The sequence below is a fragment of the Dicentrarchus labrax genome, unplaced genomic scaffold, assembly GCF_905237075.1.
Source record: "Dicentrarchus labrax unplaced genomic scaffold, dlabrax2021, whole genome shotgun sequence".
NCBI lineage: Eukaryota > Metazoa > Chordata > Actinopteri > Moronidae > Dicentrarchus > Dicentrarchus labrax.
The window spans coordinates 13,315,670-13,336,484 of record NW_026136706.1 but is presented as its reverse complement, the minus strand read 5'-3'; the positions used below and the strand labels follow the sequence as shown (position 1 = coordinate 13,336,484).

At 39.7% G+C, this 20,815-nt stretch overlaps 2 protein-coding genes across 2 annotated transcripts; one reads left to right on the top strand and one right to left on the bottom strand.

The window, feature by feature from the left end:
• Nucleotides 1–145: 145 nt before the first annotated feature.
• Nucleotides 146–4,055, bottom strand: ercc1 (excision repair cross-complementation group 1). The gene is made up of 9 exons (XM_051402727.1): nt 3,889–4,055; nt 3,233–3,676; nt 2,854–2,957; nt 2,572–2,671; nt 1,567–1,643; nt 1,151–1,250; nt 811–882; nt 564–632; nt 146–473 (listed from the first exon to the last, which is right to left on the bottom strand). Exons 1-9 carry the CDS (start codon nt 3,946–3,948, stop codon nt 411–413), a joined length of 1,089 nt encoding a protein of 362 aa, XP_051258687.1. The 5' UTR covers nt 3,949–4,055; the 3' UTR covers nt 146–410.
• Nucleotides 4,056–5,700: 1,645 nt separating this feature from the next.
• sona (SON DNA and RNA binding protein a) lies at nt 5,701–18,611 on the top strand. The gene is made up of 10 exons (XM_051402724.1): nt 5,701–5,860; nt 8,481–8,568; nt 9,618–9,825; nt 10,296–10,375; nt 10,467–12,347; nt 12,696–13,095; nt 13,950–14,467; nt 14,618–15,105; nt 15,240–15,332; nt 16,488–18,611. The coding sequence occupies exons 2-9, from the start codon at nt 8,541–8,543 to the stop codon at nt 15,312–15,314; spliced, it is 3,678 nt and encodes a 1,225-aa protein (XP_051258684.1). The 5' UTR covers nt 5,701–5,860; nt 8,481–8,540; the 3' UTR covers nt 15,315–15,332; nt 16,488–18,611.
• Nucleotides 18,612–20,815: the final 2,204 nt, after the last annotated feature.

Below are 20,815 nucleotides of genomic sequence, written 5' to 3'. Positions count from 1 at the left end.
CTTAATTTCTATGTTTAAATTTCATACAGTATACTTCAATAATATATATATTCTTAATTATCTCTAGGTTTTTGTGAATACGCATTTATTTTAGTTTATTTCTGAGAACAAAGTAACTAAGAAATAATTAATGCACACTCAACAGTTTAAAAATATTACAAAATATTTATTTTCATAAAAAAGAAATTCAACAATAGACAAATTATATAACACCATAACTGAATAAAGCACAGAATCAGTGAGCAGCTCCGACCGTAAACAATACACAATTCTTTCTTGACCGAAGTAAATCAAGAGTGTTTGAAGTATTTAATTCAGCCCTCTGAAGTGTGTTTGCACGCTGTTGAACATGATGAGCAGCTTTACGGAGTTCTTTTCAGAAGCATGTCACACCTCCTTGGTAAGAGGTTTCAGCTGTCTTTTGTGTTTGACTTGAGGAAGGGCTTATGCAGCACATCGTAAAGTCGCCTTGCCTGCAAGCAAAAAATGCCAACATGGTTATTTAATAAATGTTCCTTCTAACTGTCTTTATATTCATGTGGCGCACATGTATTTTTACTTACTTTTTGTGGCCCAAGGCCTGGACAGAGGACTAAGTCTTCCTTAGAGGCACTGATAATTCCTTCTACAGACTGTAAAGAAAAACACAAAATTCATCATATCAGTACACTGACCATATGACTCCCTCCGAGAACACCACTAAATTAAATTAAGTAGAATGAAACAATTCAAATCTGTCTGTCTGTGCATATAAACTGCTTAAAGTACAGCATCAATCTGAGGATGAATTTCCCCTGTGGAAGTACTCACTGAGAAAGTAGACAGCAAGGTAATGGCATCGGTCTTGTTTATAGACTTCACTGTGGTCAGGCAATCTGTAACCTTAAAACAAACCAATCTGATCAGCACTGCATTGTTCAAAGATTAAAAAACACTGCCAGACACTTGTGAATACTCTGATTGCAAATAAGTGTCCTGGACATTGTCTGTGACTGGATCATATTCAGTCAATCACATGAAAATGTCCATATATATATGTTCCATATTTTTCAAATTGTCAACATTATCAAAACTAAAAATATGAATGGGCCTCTCAATCTTTATGTACTATATAATCTTTACATAGAAAAGGGTGACTCCATCCACACACCTTTGACAGATAGTCCTTTTCAACTTGCTCCTTCAATACGTCTGCTGGTTTCTTTTCATATGACTTGTACGTTTCCAGGTAACGGCCTGCCTCCTCTGGACTGTCAAATCCACATGAAGAGGTATTAGGTATTTTTATTGATTTATTTCATTACTTAATTATCAGGCTCACTGTTCCCTGACCAACAGGGCCAGAATAAGACAACATATTAATATTACAATTAAATGAAACTAACCATTACAAACTCAAATATGAATCACATTGAAAAAACAGAAAAATCAGATTTTATCACTTCACTTTTTAGGTGCAAAGGCTGGAACCATATGCACAACATGGAGAAGCAATCATTTAAAACTGATTCCAAGTAAACCTCGTTGTCCTGTTCAGTTTGATTAGCAATCTGTTGCAGGTCTTACCTCCAAGCCAAGATGAGAGTGCAGTCAGCCATGATGCAGATGCGAGCCAGCTCCTTCAACGCATGATGAGGATCTTTCTGATTAAAAACCAATGTCAGTGAGAAATGCATGAATTCTTAATTCATAAATGGAGTCTGTTTCATATTGTATATAGTATCTGTCAATTGTGGCATTTATATTTTTCTCCAAAATTGCCTCCAGCTGCACACTTCACAGTTCAATTATACCACTGTTATAGAAACAAATTCAATTGCGGCAAGATATACTTGACAAATACAGCGTTCTGCATGGATAGCTTACATTACAGCTCTCCGTTAACGGTTTAGTGTTTTCTATATGCGGTTCCATTTTGTTAAACACAACATTGATGACTGTTTTAATCCTTGTCAACACACTGTAATAGAAAGTGACAATGAAATCCAGCTGTTACAGTTAATCAGCTAGCCTACAGATATGTAGAGGCATTTTGTGACTCTTTGTTGTATTGTATCAATTTGCTTTATTAATTAATTTATTTATTAAATTAAATTTGTTAGTATTAACTTATTAGTTAAATACTACTTAATTAGTTTAATTATTTATTAGCTTTTTTTAAATGCAAGAATGTATTAATTAATTTTAAAACGTTCTGTATACTTGAAATTCATACTATGTTTTAACACAGTATGTTTATGATACCTTAGAACAGCTGACAAAGTTGGAGCACAGAGACTTAAATACACACAAACACAATCACATCAAAGAAATAACAATTTGATACACAGATATCAATCAATTAAAATATGTTTTCTTTGGATATAATAATTGTTTCCAAGACGGGGTCTGAATTTCCTTTCCTGCCAAGTTTGATAAATACAGTACAAACAACCAGAATATTACCTTGCTGAAGTTAACTATGAGACACAACGGTTTGCAAAACATTGCACTTTCAGCCGTGTGACTCAGCGAATGTTGACTGAATGAATATAACTTGCCAACGTCAGGGTCAATGTTTTCTTTACTTACCACATCGACTTGTACCAGTAACACTCGCAGGGTGAAAGTCTGTCCAAGCAGCTTCAGACGGTCATGTATATAGTTTGGATTGAGATTGTGATACCTCAGACTTTTAGCCAGGCCCAAAACCAACAACAGAGGAAAACACGACACACAAAAGAGACAAAAAAATTTGCATGAAAGAAGTGCATAGCAAAAAAACATTGCTCATCAAAAACAAAAGCCCTGGTGGCTCGCCTGGTGGAGCTGGCACCCCACGTGCAGAGGCTGTGTCCTTGCTGCAAAACCCACCTGAGAAAGAGAGCACAAGTTGTCTGGCCTAAGACATAGTCTGGTACAACCTCTCCAAACTCCCACGGGACACTCCTCACAAACTTCAGAATGGGATTTCCCCTCTGAATTGGGAAAAAAAAACAAAACAACACATACCTCCTGTTACACCTGCTGAATTACAAGCCAGAAGACAGTTAAACTTATCCAAGCTAATAAAGAAACAACTTGGAACAAGCCTGATGTCTCCATCAGCAAACTAATGTACCGTGTAATGTGACTCTGAGTGGGAGTAAACATCTGCAGAGAAAGGATGTTTGGATAGAGAGCATTGGGGATTTCCTGCACAGACCTGATGCCTGAGTCAAAAGTCACATACATGTTGTACATTTTAACATACCTGCCGAGGACTGACAATAATGCTGCTCCCAGAACCCGCTGGTTTTGGACCCAGACTGAGGCTTGGATCTGACCTTTGCCAATTCCCCTCCTTTTGGTCCGTGCCAGTCACCGGTGTCTCCTCACTGTTCTTGACCCCTTCAGATCCACCTTCAGACCCTTTAACACAGTCCTGACCTGTTTCACATCCTCCTGGGACAGACGACACTGAAGGTGACTCACTTTGCTCCATGTTGGTAACCCCAGTCCCTTCAGTCCTGAGCAGTTTGCAGGGACCCTCTCTCTGAGGAGGAGCAGCCACATTGTTTTTACTCTGGACGATGAACTGTGCATAGGACAAGGGCTGGTCCTCGGGCTGGTCCTCGGGCTCTGCAGCGGGCTTTGCTGAAGATGAAGATGAGGGGTTTTGTCCAACTTTGGACGATGACTGAAACTGCGGCTTTGGCTGGAATATAATCACACAATGGACATCTGAGAGTTGAGAATTGTGAAATGAATCATGCAGAACAATCACTCACGTTTACAGTTCTGTGATGCGAGGTTGGTAAAGCTGTTTACAAAATGTAGCCACCAGCTTGACAGCTTGCTAGCTAGCTACTTCCGAGCCGCCGTAGAAATAAAGATATTAACGTAATTCTGGTAAAAACAAAAACAAACCGGTGTTCTTTCTTTGGTAAACGCAGAATCGTCTAGGTTGATGTTAAACCTCTTCTTCATTTTCTTTAACTGATGAAGACTTTTAGAAGTAAACACATGCCACTGACAACAATGCCTCCGCTACAGCGACAACATTACGACTTCCGACCCGAATCCTTCAAAATAAAAGCACAGTCTCCACAAATATATATTTTTTTTTTTACCTGACAAAACTTAAAAGTCGGCACAAGTAATATATCTCTCTGGTGTTTTACTTTATTCTGATGTTGGCATTCAATCTGTTGCTGTGTAAGGAGTAACATTTTGAGACTTTAGTCCTCTTGCACTCAAAAATGTGCTTATTATTACTTCACTTTAATGGTTGACCTCCCTTCCTTCTGTGGAGAAGGATGAATGTGCAATAGTTGACCAATACTGTTTTCACATTCATCTGCTGAAAATGCATATTTTCTCTGGGCTCTGAGCATTATTTGTGACACCACAAGAGAGACATCTTGTGTTTAGTTAAAATACTTTTTACCTTTTCACCAATTCTGGATTTTTCAAGGAGGGAGAAGGAGGAGTACTTTATGGAAAAATCGTATTAGACACAATTTAATATACAAAGAAGGGTATTTTTATATGTTTTAAAATGTGTCTGAAGGGGACCTTGGCAGTTGAAGACAACATTTACAGTACTTTAAAACTATAGTTGCTGCCTGCACACATTTCTTAGTTAAAGTTAAAACTAGTAATACTTTCTGCCCTGATGTTTCTAAATAAAAGCACTAAATACTGCTTACACATAAAAGCTACTTCATATTCAACACAGACACACACGACTCAATAGTCAACACTTGCATGTGTTTTACATGACAGATAAAATTACTATTATAATCCAGATTATCCAGATAATCGAATCAGGTTTGGCACAAAATACTAAAAATCATTAAATGGTCCATGTCTCTGCTTAAAAACAACAACAAATGCATTTACTGCTGAAAACAGATGTTAAAGCCACATATATTAACAGCAAACAATATCGTCTACATGCCCTAGGAGGTGATCATTATTACCAAATGTGACATTCACTCTTTTCAACTGTGAAGGACAAAAAGAAGGTAAAAACAGAGAGAGAGAAAGAGAGAGAGAGAGAGAGAGAGAGAAAGGCTTGCAATTGTGCATCACTTTGTTGTTATATGTCTGGTTTTTAAGCAGCAACTTTCAAACCATTTTGTATATGAGAAAGTCTCATGCATTGTCCATGAACACATCATTTAGTTTTCTTTCTTTCGTGCATGGGAAATGTGTAGTGAAGTTTGAGCACTGAAAAGGGAAAAGCATTTTTAATTAAGTGACCACATGTAATACGATGAAGACACTCAGGTGTGCTTTTTCCTACCTTATCTAGATGGGTGTCACACTGTACAGCTTCAAGTGTTTGTTTATTTTCGTTTCTATTTCAACAAGGAAAAATATAGCCCGAATGAAGTAATGTTTCTCTGAGATCCAGGGTATAAAAACCAAGAAACCGTAAAGATATTAAAAAATATATTGAGTGCAACAAAATTAACAAGGCAGAGTAAAGAGACACAAACTACATCCAATCATTACATAAAGTTATACACACTCATAAATTGTAACGGGGCCTTTTCTTTTCTTTTCTTTTCTTTTTTAAAATCATACATTATTTATAATATTATACATAGGATAATACGTACAAAAGACAAAAACAAGAAGTAACGTTGGAGATAATTGAACCACGGTGAGTTTGCTGCTACCATGGAGCACGGAGTTGCCTAGGAAACAGTGACGCCGCCATTCAAACCGCGAAGCATGGCATGTTGGGTAACCTTTCTCCATCATGGCGGATCAGGTAGTCGGCTAACGTGAACGGTTAGCATATTCAACGATTGTTCGGCTTCACACATCTCAGGACTGCGGCCAGTTGGCGTTTTCTCCACGGGAACTGCAGCCACCGAACAGAAGCTGGGTGAGTATGTGCGACAGAATCGACAGCTGCGATGAGCGGATGAACTCACTTTGGTGAAACAAGCGGCTGCTAAACGCCTAGCTCGCTAGCTACGGCAATGCTAACGTTAGCTAGCGAGTGGCTGGCTCTTAGGCCGCGGCGTGCAGGCAGCATGTGTCAGCTTTTCCAACTGGTAGGCGTGCAGAATAATGCACATTTTAATGAATATGCAGTTTAATAAAAAAACATTATTATTATTATTATTATTATGGTCGTTGTATTGAGTTAAGCTAATGTTAGGTAGCCGTAGTCCTCTGTGAATGAATGTTAAGGCTACCGAGGGCAGTGCAGGCCCAGCACTGATTATCTAACATGTGAATGAACTGTCTGTTGCTGCTTACAACTTTCCTCCTCCTCCTCTCTTTTGTTTGCCTCTATTATCCGCACATCTTTGTCCAAACCGACGTGTAAATAATTGCATTTCGTGTAACAAAGCACCGCGTACCAGTGCGTCGGACACACAATGGGGCTTACTTAATGTTAGCTGCGGTTATTTGAGTCCTGAAATAACATGTTGGCCACCATACCTTTGGATGGTTAGCTGTAGCAGTAATTGAAGCGGTAATGTTAGATAACGTTAGCAACCCTGGCGTTTCATGTGTTTGCTACATAACCTCGATTCTTGGTGTTTCACGATTTAAGTGTTATTGTTTTCGGATACGTAGCTATTGTTTAGTGTTGGTTAATTGTTTCTGCAAATAAATCCTGTGTGTGTGTGTGTGTGTGTGTGTGTGTTTTGCGCCAACTGTGAGATTGTGACTCGTGGCTCTTTGCCAGTGTTTGTTAGCAGGAGTGCTTCTCGTGTATGTATGGTGGCAGGGCTAATGTTGCCTTTACACGATAAGCTCATGGTCGACAATGAAACATGCCTTTACGATAGATAGATAGATAGATAGATAGATACTACTCAGGAAATGTAGGTATCCAGTAACTCTTGCATACAAACAAATATAGTATACAAAGAAGACGGTGGTAATCGGCTGAAATCAGACAACTTTAATGGATGAATGCATAAATAAGATGCCAATAAGATGTTTTTCCGAGATCTTAGTTAATTTTAAATTGTACGGCTACCACCATCTACAAGTATATGTTTCTGAACTTTTGCATTAGCTATTCAGCCTCACTGTAGTCTGGGAGACACAACAGCTTTGTTGTGTTAGAAGGGTTATACCACTGAGTTATTATATCAGTGGTCCTATATTTAAGTACTGGTAGACCATGTTTGTTACGTATCTCAGTGACTGGTGTTAAGGCAGGATGCTTGCGGTCTATTTATTCCTTAAATAAAGATAGCTAATCTGTAAGCAGATGCATGCTCATGTTCATGTGCGTCTCTTGTTTTACTTATTTTAATCTTTCAAAAAGAGTGTTTACAGACTGTAAAATCAAAAGCAAAGTTACACAGTAATCTAGTCAGATTTTGGTCCTTTTGCTGACACACACTGTAGGTTTATCTAAGCATTGCGGTTATTGTGTGTTCAGAGACAGGCTGTCTTAATTTGCCAGTTAAATACTCAAGTTGTTCTTGTGACTGGGCTATAGTATGTGGTGGAAAAAGTTAAATAGGACCATGGCCAGAAGGTGTTCTTTATCAATATTTATCACAATACCCTTTAGGGAAAGAGTGGGAATGAGACCTGGTTTGGTTAGGGCACACATGGGAAACATTTTATTTCAACATTTATTTTTTATTACACACATATATATAATTGGAAAATGTTCAGCTCCAGTCCTGAACCTGTAGAGCTTCTTGGGACCTTTCTAGACTTGACTGTTTAATAACAGAGGGGTTATATACAATAGTAGTCCATTAGAACAGACTTGCAATAAGTCTTACCTTCATGAAGGTTAAAATTAGTTTTTGTTCAAACTGTTTTAGAGAAGTGCGTATTGGGTCATCTTCATGGTAATTTTGTATGTAATAGTTTGTGGTACTCTTGGTTATACTGAGAGGTGTCTATTTTGTCCACCACATTTATAAATACTGATAGCAGCATGACTGCCCAGTTATTTGGCTCCTGACTAGAGGGGTATCCATTTTAGAAAGTTCCTCTGTACTCATCCTTACATATCATTAGGATAATGTTTTTCCGTTGAGAGTGTAGTCACCATATGCTGTAAAGACCCATAAGCAGGCGAGCTGCACTGGCACAACTTGGCTTGTTTTTCCATTACACTGTGGTGGTGTGGTAAAAGGCGTTTCTTACCTTGATCGCCTAAGGGGGGTTTTTAGCCGCTCAGCAACGGCATGTGAACTGTGTTCATCATTGAGCTCTTGGTGCTTTTTGTTCTTTGTATCAGTTTTGTTGTAATGACACATTGATGTTGTGACTCCTTAAATAATGGATGTATTGAGGAGACGAGGTTTAAATGCCTCTCTCTCTCATCAATTGTATATGATGACACATTCTTAAACCAATCCGGTGACTGTAATGATACAGCACTTGAGTCAATTCGCTAGCCGGCTGTGGGTTAGGGTTACTTACATTTTGCTATATAATGTCTATGAAATCTCTACTTTGTGTTAATGATGCGTTCTTTTTTGCTGAACTGAGAATAACTTTGTTTCTCTTACCAGTGTTGAGTGAGGGAGCAGCACACCAGAGGCATTAAGAGGGCCTTTACAAAACCAGGGTCAATGGAATGTGCAGTGGAAATTCCCTCAGGTGAGTGACTGGACACAAAGAAATATGTTTCATTCAATTTTTTGCCATTTTGATTTAGTTTCTTTTACTGCTGTTTTCCTGCAGATTTTTTTTATGCCTGAGAGGTTTAATGCCCTTTTTGTCATAAAAGTCCATAGTTGTCCAGAAACTATTTAAAACACACGAAAGCTGAACTGGCAATGTTCAAAATTATAAAGAAAAAATGTAACAGCATGGTCGCTCATGGTATGGCTTGTTACGGCTTTTCCATCGGTCCTGAAAAAACTGCATTATACCGAATACAGAATTGTCAAGGTGAAAGGCTAACTAGTGCCTGCCAAACGTCCTCTTATCCATAAATCACTTTATTCTTTGTGTATGACGAACAGTTTACACAGGATTCCTGTGAAGAGTGCACACTGAATTGAACAGGATAAACGATAAGTGGGTACAGTGTTTCCTATGGCTGCCCCTGACTAAAGATTTTCATATAGTCAACTATTTCTAGCACATTTATGATCTTCATTTAATTATTTAAATATATATGTTTTAACAGCCGCCTGTTCAAGGATAAAGGAAAAAGCACTTCTGATTCTGAATGTGTCAGAGCAACAAGCAAGGAGTTTATTTGTTTAATATATTAAGTATTGTTCTAAACACGGAATAAATAATTTCCAGCTGCTTCCAGAGTCAAATAACTCTGTAAGGCATCTTAACATCTTACACACAGGAGGCAAAATACCCGCGTCCCCTCCTCCTTAGTTTTATCCAACCAACCGTAGTTTCATCATGACCATCATCACTCTTTGTTTTCCTTATCAACCAGTTTACCAAACCAATTTGAAAATTGAAAATATATAGTTTGACTTACAAGCTAATTGTACAGGGATTTACGGTGATCACATTTTGGAAGAATTTGTGGTATGTAGCAACAGTGCTGCACCGCTGTTTGATTGTGTATAGGGAGAAACTTTTACCTATTGGATAATGACTGCACATCCAAATTGTATTGTCATGTTATGGATTTGCCATATATTTGCATAATCTAAAATACTGGCTGCCCTGTGCAGGTGAGGATGAGGCACCTGAGAAAGATGACATAAATGCCAAGGAAGGAAATGAGCCACCTCACAAGAAAAACAAGAAACACAGAAAACACAAGAGCAAGAAGAAGAAAAAGAGGAGGAAGGGGGAAAAGGAGAGCAGTTCAGAGTCTGGTGCTGATTCGGATGTGGAGCCACCACCTCCACCGAGACCTGTCAGGACAACCAGAGCCAGGTCAGTAGAACTAAAATGTTATTTAAAATTACATTTTGTGAAAATGTGTAAAATAAATTGATTGTTGTCTGAGACTTAATAGATTTATTCTTTCAACCTCGTGAACATAAATTTTTATAAAATTCAAGCTGGATACTAAAAAAAAATTAAAGCTGTGTACTATATTTTTTTGTCAAAATTTCTATATTTCTTCAAGTTACTGTTATGTGGAATTGGAGGTGTAAAAGGCAATAGACATCAATCCAGAGTTTAACACACTATCCAAATTTCCTGTATTATCTCTGCAGATTTGTCTGAGAAAAGCCACCATTCCCATCATAATACTTTTTAGGCTTGCCTAAACAAGATTTTGTACCTTACCCAAACTGTGACCTACTTTTTTGTTTGTATTGGAGACTACACATTAACAAGGAAAAACTACAATTTCTGTGAACACTTTTCTTTGTGTTATATTTGTTTTGTGTTTGTAGTGCCAGACTGGCTGCAGCAGCTACAGGGGCTGAAGACAATGCTGGGCTGAAGGAAGAGGGCAAAAGGGATGTAATTACAGGTAGGAGACTCTTACACACAAACACAATTCATATTTTCTTTAAAAGAAATTGATTCATTTTATTGAAAAAAATCCTCACTTCTCCTCTCAGATCGTGCGGAAACGGAAGGTGATGCAAAATCCAAAAAACACAAAAGACATGCTGCTAAGAAGAAGAAAAAGAAGAAGAAGAAGGATGAAAAGCAGGAAAAGAAATCCCCATCTCGCTCCCCATCTGAAAGCAGCTCGGCTTCAGGTTCTGAGTCTGAAGGTGAAGGAGGTAAAGGGGCTGGTGATGGCAAATACTCTCCAGCTGCAGCATCTGACCTGCAAGAACCAGTGTCCAAACTGGTTCCAAAAAGCAAACGAGGGGAGGAGAAGGGGGTTCCTATCCTTACACAGAATTCTGATGTGCTTGGAGTGAAGAAAGAAGAAATATCAGATATGGCTGTGTCCCCATCTGGAGGGAAGGGCAATAACACAAATGGCTCAGAAAAGGACACTAGGTCACCCTCTGCAGGCCAGGATGAGATAACACAGACAGCAACAGTTAAGGTTAAGACAGAGGGTAGTCATGCTGGTAGTACATTCAGTCATGCCCATGAACTCCCTGACATTATCCCTAAACAGGAAGGTGCTACCCCAAGAGATGACCCAGGCCTTAAAGATCAGGCCAATTCAGTTCAGCGGCCAAAGGCCAAGGAACATGATTCTTCCAGGTCTAGGTCTCCCTCCCCTTCCAGGGGCCAAGACATTAAGAGGTCTGGGTCAAGACATAGTCCGTCACCTTCACCTAGTCCTAGTAGGCAGCAGTCTGATGGTCAAACTGCAACAGCAGTGAAAGAACGGTCAAGAAGCCTCTCCAGGTCAGTCTCAAAGGGAGAACGTTCTAAAACTCCTCTAAAGAGCCGGCAGCTGTCCCGCTCTCTGTCCGGCTCTCAGTCCCCTAAATCTAGGAGGAAGTCACTCTCCCCGTCCCCAAAGTCAAAGTCACCCAAAAGAGCTAGCTGTCGGTCCCGGTCCACCTCTCGCTCCCCAACCCCCAAGAAGAAGGCGCCAAAGGCGTCAAAGAAGTCCAAGTCTCCTAAACGTCGGAGGACTTCATTGTCTGTTTCCCCAAAGCGACGCAGAAGCTCCCACTCACCTAAAAGAAAGGTGTCACGATCCCCTAAACGTGGTGGGCGCAGGTCCCCCTCTCTATCTCGGTCTCCAAGGAGAAGTCGAAGGTCAGAGTCACGGCCCCGTGGAGGCAATAGGCGTTCCAGGACCCGCTCACCTAGACGAGGTGGTGCAGTTGGCAGGCGTTCACGATCACGTTCCATTAATAGAACCCGTCGCTCCCACTCTAGATCAAGACGCCCTGTTCATCGCTCCAGGTCGCGGTCACTGGGAAGGCGCACAGGAGGCAGGCGCTCCAGGAGTCGATCTGTGTCTAGACGTAGGAGGTCACCACCCCCAAGATCCCGCCGCTCACGATCCCGGTCTGTCCGCAGGAGCAGGCGAACTCGATCACGTTCCGTTGTAGTCCTTAAGCGCAACCGTCGCTCCAGATCTAAGAGTCCCCGCAAAAGGACCAAATCCAGGACCCCTCCTTCCCGACGAAAGTCTACATCCCGATCACCTATCAGAAAGCGCTCTCGATCCCCTGCCAGGAGAAATCGCTCTCCACCAAGATCTAGCAAACGCTCCAAATCCCGCTCCTTGTCTCGGAGGCATTGGTCAAAGTCACGCTCACCACCACCTGGCAAGAGGAGGTCCAAATCTCCTAGGAAGGGTGGCAGAAGGTCAAAGTCTAAATCTGACTCTGCAGTTTTGAATAAATCTAAGTCCAGTTCCAGGTCTGAGTCAAGTGATGGGGAGTCTGAGAGCTCCTCCCCAGCCAGATCCACATCTTCCTCTCCTGTTAAAGAAAAGAAGCCATCCTCTCCTAAGGTAGAGCAGACAGCTGGTGGGAAGGCAACAAGCGAAAGTGGAGATGTTCCAGCTACAACAGGTCAGACCTTTTCCATGGCTATGTTTTGAAGCATCAGCTACGATAAGATTGTTAACAAGAGCATTCCATTACAAAAACAAAAGTGAAACTCAACTTTCTGTTCTTCACAAACTAGTCGATGTTATTGTAAATCAATTTTAAGTGTAAAAGTGCAATATTAAAACTCGAGTCAATTGGCAATGACACTTCAGTAACCCCTTAACCCTCAGTCATTCAATTGTAGTGTATACAGATCTTAAAGTACGGGCTACAAAAATATAATATTCAGTCTTCAGTAAGTTGTGATAATGTTGCCTTGAAAGGGCCTAATGTGTCTTTATGCTTTATCATTTAATATGTACCATGCAGGTGTGTGGAAACCCATGACCTCAGCAGTTGCCTCCAGCCCCCCTGCTGCAAGCTCCTCCGATAAGTTGCCGCCCCAGACGCTTGCTCCCAACAATGACAAGCAACAGAGAGAGAGTGCCAGCTCATCCAATGAACAAGATGTCTCCAGGTCTGGTTCCAGAGAGCCTGGCACAAGCCCAGAAAAGTCAGATTGTTCAGAAGGCTCAGATGAAGAAGAGGAATCTCCCGTTAAAACCCTTCTCAGGCTCCTCAGCTCTACAGGTCCAGCATCTCCGGGAGAGCAGAAGAAGCAGCTGTCCAAGTCACGCTCACCTGGACCGGATCGCAGGAAACTTTCACGCTCAACTTCTTCGCCTCGACGATCCACGTCAAAGTCTGCATCCAGAAAGAAGCAGTCTAGGTTTGTTGTGTGTATGTTCCTGTGTGTGTGTGTGTGTGTGTGTGTGTGTGTGTGGGGGGGGAGTTCTGTGGGAGTTAAATACTTTAAAGTTTATTAAGATCTCGAAAAATATTAAATATTAAAGACCTAATTCTCACATTATGCTGCACTAATAGTTGTAATGTAAAAGGCAGTATTGTGCATAGGGCTACAGCTATTGATTATTTTAGTAGAAGAAGTATTCTATCAATTATTAAATTCATTTATCGAGTAACTGGGTAAGAAATATGTTTGCTTTATTAAAGAGCAATATCAAATATACAAAAGAGATTTTGTAGAGGTTTCGATGTTTTTTCAACAACGGGGGACAGGCTTCTGTTTTTCTCCTACTGTACTACTTAGTGGAGTATTTTCAAAGTAGCGTATTAGAACTTTTGAGTACAGGATCTGATTCCTAACTGAACCTTTGTCTTACTGGCTGAGCCGCCGTCCCCTTTAAGGAAGGTCTAGGTGGTTTGTTTTGGACCTGGATGCCTCATGTGATCAAGAGAGCAATCACGTTTTCTTTTTTTCCCCATGGAAAAACAATGACTTGTTTTCACAGTGAAGCATTGACAATGGGCTATTCTAGTAGGCTAGTTCGGTCTTACAATAAACACACTTACAGAGTTTTTCTTTATTATTTCAACTTGGAATGATCCCAAACTTGGACACTTTCTATCGTTTTCTCTGTTATTTTCTGTCTTCATCCAGGCAAAACTTGGTGCGCTGTGTATAATTATATATGGATTAAATAATTTTTTGTAATCAAGTTACTCAGGGAATTGTCTCCACCCTCATTGTGCATATATTTGTTATCATTCACCTTCCCTCAGGTCTAAGTCTCCAGTGAGGAAAAGAGAATCTGTCTCACCAATAGAAAGGAAGAAGCGGCGGTCTAAATCTCGGAGTCTTGCCCGGCGGAGGAGGTCACGCTCTGCTGCACGACGTAAGCGTTCACGCTCCAAGTCACGGACCAGGGTCCGCAGGTCCAAGTCCCGCTCTCCAACCCGCAAGAGGCGATCCCGTTCACCTAACACCCGTGGGAGGAGGAGGTCCAAGTCCACAGACAGAAGCAAGCGATCCAAGAGCCGCTCCACAGGCCGGAGGAAAAGGTCCAGGTCAGGAGACAGAAGCAGGCGCTCGAGGTCACGTTCCTCTGACCGCAGACGCAGGTCTAGGTCAAGGGGTCGAGGCAGGCGCCCAGCATTTCGCAGTCGTTCGTTCGATAGACGTGACAGGTGGAAAAGGGAACCTAGCCACTCTCCAGTTCTCATTCTTCGCAAACAGCGCCGCTCAGGGTCCCGAACACGACGCAGCACCAGCAAGACTCCTCCACGGCTCACTGAACTGGGTAAAACATTTCGATAGGAACTAAAAACAGTCATACTTAACACAGCTCACGGTTTCATTTTGTATGATTTTGTTTTTCGATTTTTCTTAAATTCATTCTTTGTTTTACACCCTCTCTGCCCTCTGTCTCTCCTCTGTCCTCTTTCCTCAGATAAGGACCAGTTACTGGAGATAGCCAAAGCTAATGCTGCTGCCATGTGTGCTAAGGCGGGGGTGCCCATTCCTGAGAGTCTTCGGCCAAAAGCCATCCTCCAGCTCCCTCTCCCAACTCCATCTCCTGCCCCCCTCTCCTTACCCCTACCTTTACCTCTCCCAATGGGCATGGGGATGCCAAACATGCCGAATATGCCCAACATGGGTCCAATGGGGCTATCCAATATTCCAGGAATGCCCAGCATGTCAAACATCACCATGAGTGCCGCTATGGCCAGTATGACAGCAGCTACTATGACAGCTGCCTTGACCAATATGGGTGCTCTGGCTGCCATGCCTCCTCTTGCTCCACTTCCTACCATCACAAACAAGCCTCCCCCGTGCCTCGCCCCACCAACGCCAACCCTTAACTTGGACCACATCGAGGAAGCAAAGCGGAAGGTCACTCAGCAAGCTAACATACACACCATCAAGGAGCTTACTGAGGTAAATTGGGGGTTGGAGGAGTGATTGTACAGTATGTGTACGTGTTTGCCTGATAAATGTCGCAGAGTGAGTAGTTGTTTTTGCAACTGTGCCAACTCATAGTAACTGATTTGGTTTTTTGTGTGTTTTTGTAGAAGTGTAAGATGATTGCAAATAGCAAGGAGGAGATGGCCATTGCTAAACCTCATGTCTCAGATGATGAAAGCTAAAACCAACAAGCCCTCATGGTAAGATTTTCAATCTTTATTCTTCCATTTCTTTGTCAGTCTGCGTCCTTGTCCTTATATAAGTGTTATGTCATTTATATTAATTTAACTTAATTCCATTGTGGGCATTGGGTATTTTAATTATTGATTTGAAATATTCTCTTTCAGTCATAGCCTTTCACTTTGGCTTAGCACTCCCACTGTTATCGCCTTTTCAGTTATCTATTCCTCTCCCTACATTCTTCATTTATATTTGATTAATTAAGTCATTTATCTGTGACCGATTAAAATACAATCAACCAGTTCATTGTTTGAGACGGGTTTCTCTTTACCCCGTTCAGTTTTCACATACATTTTCACTATTTTAAAGGTCAAGTGTGTAACATCTATTGGCAGAAATAGAATAATATTCAGAGGTATGTTTTGATTAATTTATAATCATCTGAATATAGGAATTGTGTTTTAGTAACCTTGGAATGAGCTGTTTTTAATCTATAGACGCCGTGAGTAGCTTTTCATGAAGTGCGCCATGTTTCTACAGTAGCCTTGAATGGACCAACCAAACATTGCCTGCGGATTGGGTCTTTTGTGTTTTTCTCAAGTTTTGCAACCACTGTAGTTTCTCCTTACACACTTCATAGCGCTTCTCAATCCAAGGTTGTCAAATCCTGACACTGAGTGGTGTTCAGTTAGTTGCAATCTGAAACTTTACCGATGATGCTACATGCCACTAAATCCTACACACTGGTCCTTTAAGGACCAACACCAACTCTTTGACCTGTTGACCAATTTACCTGATACCTGAGAGGAAGATGATGTAATGTAATGGTAGTTCTGCATGTTTAACTAGCATTACAATGGCTGCAACTTGTCGTTTTTATTTTTATGGTAATTACTCTCACTATTTCTGAAAACGTAGCATTCCAAAGTATTAGCATGTTAACCAGACAGACCTCTACTAGTGAGACAGGTGATCAATGGTGATTCACTCAATTTGCTCTTGCTTCAATTGTGCTCTGACTGAATTGTTCCTCTACATATTATGTCATAGTTATGCAGCCTAATGTTGTTTTCTGTAAGCATTAACTGATGAGTTTGTCTCTGATAAATACAAACAAATGAGACAAAATGTTCGATCGAAGCTGACCTTTTGTCTCTCTCTTTGTCTACACACAGCCACTCCCTGGAAGGACTTAAGGAAAATGTAAAGAAAAAAAAAAGAAAAAAAGAAAGAAAAAAAAAAAGCTTTATAGGAGGACCTACCTTTCCCACAGTTCCCTTTGGCAGCCAGATGACCTGACTGAGCCTCATAAACCACCAAGAAGACCACCCTAGTTGTCACAGTTACAATATAGGCGCACCGGCCCAACTCAGCTCACCAGTTTGTTTCTGTTTGTGTGAGAGATAGAGAGACTGGCAGACTGTCACCTGTGATACCACTGAGAAAACTGGGCACACTGACATGTGTGCACAGTTGTATGACTGTATAGTGAGTGTGAATTGTGTGTGTATGTGTATATAGTGACTTTCACCAACAACTCCTCAGTGTTGCTGCTCATTTAAGCAGTCACTGTTGTAAAGACTGAAGAGGAAAAGAAACCAAACTAACTAGTGGCGCAAGTGTTTTTGTAAAAGATTAGTTTCTCTAAATTTGTTTTACTTTTATGCTTTCTTAAAGGATGTTAAGTGGAAACTGCTTCCTTGTTCTGCTGTATTTCCCTCAGTTATTCCTAGTCCCTGGTTTTATAAACTAATAATGCAGACGAAGTTTTGGTAGATCCTCACGTGATTCTTTCACAGAGTGACCACATGTTGTGAATCCTGGAACAGGGTGCAAGATTGGATTATTTTGAAGGAAGGGAATAACTAAATATAATGGCTGCAAAAATAAGGTTTGAATTTTGACTATGACAAATATTATCACCTATATTCACAAAACACAGTGAAATTCAATTAGAACTGCCCTGGGTGTGATTTCCCCCCCTCCATTTTAAATGGCACCAAACTAATCTTTCATTGGGCTTTGTTGGGTTGTTCAACTTGGAAACCACTTTGCTGTAGATTTAAATGGACATTTCATCTGCCACAGTTTTAACACCAATATCCTAAAGTGTGTTTATATATGATATAATTTAAAATGCACAAAAACTGTACCATTAGTACGTCCTGGGATTTGCGAATTGGGTTGATCGCTGTCTTAGAGATCCCAGATATTGGACCTTGCCAACAGAACAGAACCTACCATAATCCCAGATTGAGATAAATGCTGATCTAATTAATTGGACCTTGAACCACAAAGCTTAATTAACATCAATGCATAATTTTTTTGTTCTTCTCATAAAACATGAGGGATGAACATGCCACTTCCCTTAAACTTCACACTATAAGTAGAAGTAATTATTACATTTCTATTTCACTGTGTGACTGAATACATGATAAACAATTGGCATTTAAAAAAAAATACACTTTTGCCCTTCTGTTGCTGTTTATACTACTAAAACGTCATTTTTGTCGCTGGCTTTCTTTTTAGAGGCACACATGGAGAACGCTTCACTAATTCACTTAATGAGCTGGGGGTGAATGAAGAAAGTTTATACTAAATCCCAAACTGTGACATCGTTAAAAGTTGTGTGCATTAGACAATCAGGTTCTTTGTTTCAAGATGCTTTTTTGAAGAAAGAACTAAAACGACATTAAATTTACACATCTCACAGCGATGGCAAATAGGAAAGAATAGTTATGGATAGCAGATTGTGTAGTAAATTGCAAACATAACAAGAAACCCAACAAACCCTTTTCAATTAATCCACTGATACATTTCCCTGGCCCATTGAAGGTCTTCTGTGTGAGCTGCGTCTGGGTAATTTGTATTTCCCAGAATGCTTTTGTTCCATTGGATAACTGAAGAACAAAAACAAAATTGGTGCTTTTGGGAAAACTGGCAGGGATGAGGTTTTTAAGGAATCTTGCACTCATAACTCATTTATTGTCATTGGAGAGGGAAATAATTTTGGATCCATCGTCAACCTCCCATGCCCAGGCCTGTTTAACTGTGGAAGGTAATCCGTGAAGGTTTTGTCAAACTGTAATTATACTGACTCTGTACCAAAAGTGTTGAACTGTTTAATTGATTCCCTCAGATAATCTTTAGCTATTTTAATGACAGAAGAAAAAAAAAGAAGAAAATGCATTTTAGGATTCCTTTTTTTTTTTTTTTTTTTTTTTTGGTCATTTGAGTATGACATCGCTTGCTTTGTACATAAATGTGTTGATGATTATTAAAAACCTCAATGATCTGTATATACTCCTGTCCGTGTGTGCAAAGTTATTATAGTTTTGTATCTTTATTAATTTTTAGTTTTTAACTTTGGTTTCCAGTTCAGTTTCAGTTAGTTTCCAGAGAGGGTATGTGGTCTTAGTTTAGTTTTTATTAGTTTCAGTATTAATTTTTTGTTTATTATAATATAGAGGTATTTGACAAAGAAAACTAAAGACATTCCTGTATTTTTATTTTGTTTTAGATGGTTTTGTAACTACAATATAGTTTCAGTTGGTTTTGATTTTTGTTCCAAAGTCTAGTTTTGTTTTTTAATTACTAAAACAATTTTTTTTTTTTTTTTATTGTTTAGTTTTATTAAAATATAATAACCTTGCTTCTGTGTTATATTAACTTTTGTCAGGCTCACTGTTACTGTATATTTACGACTCAAAGATATATTAAATACCTCCTAGAAATAGGCAAGTTTAGGTGGTACTCAAAATGTTTATTCTCTGACCTTATTAACAAGTTCTGACTTTTTTAAAGCACTTTAATGTGTTTATGAGCACTCAGTTGATCGAAGTGATTTTAAGCTGATACATATATATAGGCCACCTTTTGTGTAATTAAAGTGGCTTTATTAATCTTGTGACATTCTTTCCATAACACGATCAATCTTAAACGTAGAGAAAGAGCCGCTGCGCACTGCTTGTAATCTGTTTTCTGATTTTATATGGAAACAAAATGTCGATTACGTTGTTTTTTGTAGAGACGGCTGAGTTTTAATGTTTTGAGATGAGGTAATTACATTTAATTAATTTAATATTCCAAACAATGAGTAAGAAATGAATGATGATTCAATACTCAATCAAACTTCTTCTGGTTTCACCTGGTAGTTTAAGATTAGCTTAACAGTTAGTAAATTTGATGGTGGGAAATTATTCTGGGGAGGGCAGCTTGTGTGTATGAGTGCTGTTTCATAAATGCCACTGGAGTCAGATAAATTGTATTTTAGAGCAGTCAGTTTATTTATAACGTATGACAGATAAGCTGGTTTATTGCTTTAAATCATATGTTAGCATATTGAACTGATATGTGTATCTAACTCTGGGAGATCTTTTCAAATGACCAATCCAGGAAAACATACATATGAAAGCATATATATAGATTTTTTGTAATGTGGTTTATGATACCTGATTCCCACAGTTATTGATGACTTTTTTGCTCCCATTGATGCTTTCATATCATAATCCTTATCTGATCTGCACTGATTACTTTACTACCAAATTATATTTGACATTAGTAGCGCTAAACTGACAACACACTAATTCCCTGCTCTCAACTATCACCTTGACACATCCCATTTAATTATCAACGGGGTAAACAATTAAAGTTAGCAAGGAACCCACATGAGATTGTAAAGTAGCTTTTGTACTGTGTGACACAGAGCATGTGTTTCCTTTGTTTAAAATTAGACTGCACTGCCAGGTGTGAATGGGGTCACAGAATAAATGTTAAGTGAAGTGCCATTGGCCCAGTTGTGCAATGCTCAGCAACTACCAGCTTTCAGATCTATAATGAAAGCCTTCAGCACCCCCTGACTGTACAATTTATTGATTTGCAAGACTGGTCGCTTGTGTGTGGGCAGTTTGTGTGTTTTATGCGATATATTGCAGGTAGCTGTGAAATATTTGTTTTTATATGAGTGTTTTAAGTGGACGGATGCCACCATGTAATTTCCTGGGTGCTTGGGTGAATAAAATATCCTTTTTAAAACATGTTTTAGGAAAACAACTGTAGTTATGAAACCCTCCTACAAGTGGTGCACTTTCTCTTTGCTTCCACTGTACTTTTATTGTGGAGGTCAGAGCCTTGAACCGAGCAATTTTGGATCTACTACAGCAACAAAAAGGGCCTTAAAATACTGTAATGTAAATTGTCTAGTAACATTGGTAAAGTAAGTAAAGTATAAGGGCTCTGACATGTTACACACTTTATTTTCAGTTGACAGATTTTCAGATTTACTCAGATGTCGAGCGAAGAGGAGCAACCCAGTGCAGTCTTCATGAAGAAAGCTTAAAAGGCTGTAATCTGTGGATTTGCTCGTTGAATTGGATAAAAAGGTTAAAAACCCCAGAGTGAGAGTTTCCGCTTTAGTCTTTATCATGGGGTTTAAAATACAAATCACCATGGCATACACTCAGATGAAAAATACAGTCATTACCATAGTCTTGGATTAAGGGCT

Bases quoted from the DNA above. Each gene is read 5' to 3' on its own strand.
- ercc1 (XM_051402727.1), bottom strand. From the start codon at position 3,948: ATGAAGAAGAGGTTTAACATCAACCTAGACGATTCTGCGTTTACCAAA. The intron at 1,251-1,566 runs GTAAGACCTGCA...TGGATTTGACAG, and splicing joins ACTCTCATCTTGGCTTGGAG to TCCAGAGGAGGCAGGCCGTT. The intron at 633-810 runs GTGAGTACTTCC...TTTTCTTTACAG, and splicing joins CCTTGCTGTCTACTTTCTCA to TCTGTAGAAGGAATTATCAG.
- sona (XM_051402724.1), top strand. From the start codon at position 8,541: ATGGAATGTGCAGTGGAAATTCCCTCAG. The intron at 8,569-9,617 runs GTGAGTGACTGG...TGCCCTGTGCAG, and splicing joins TGCAGTGGAAATTCCCTCAG to GTGAGGATGAGGCACCTGAG. The intron at 10,376-10,466 runs GTAGGAGACTCT...TTCTCCTCTCAG, and splicing joins CAAAAGGGATGTAATTACAG to ATCGTGCGGAAACGGAAGGT.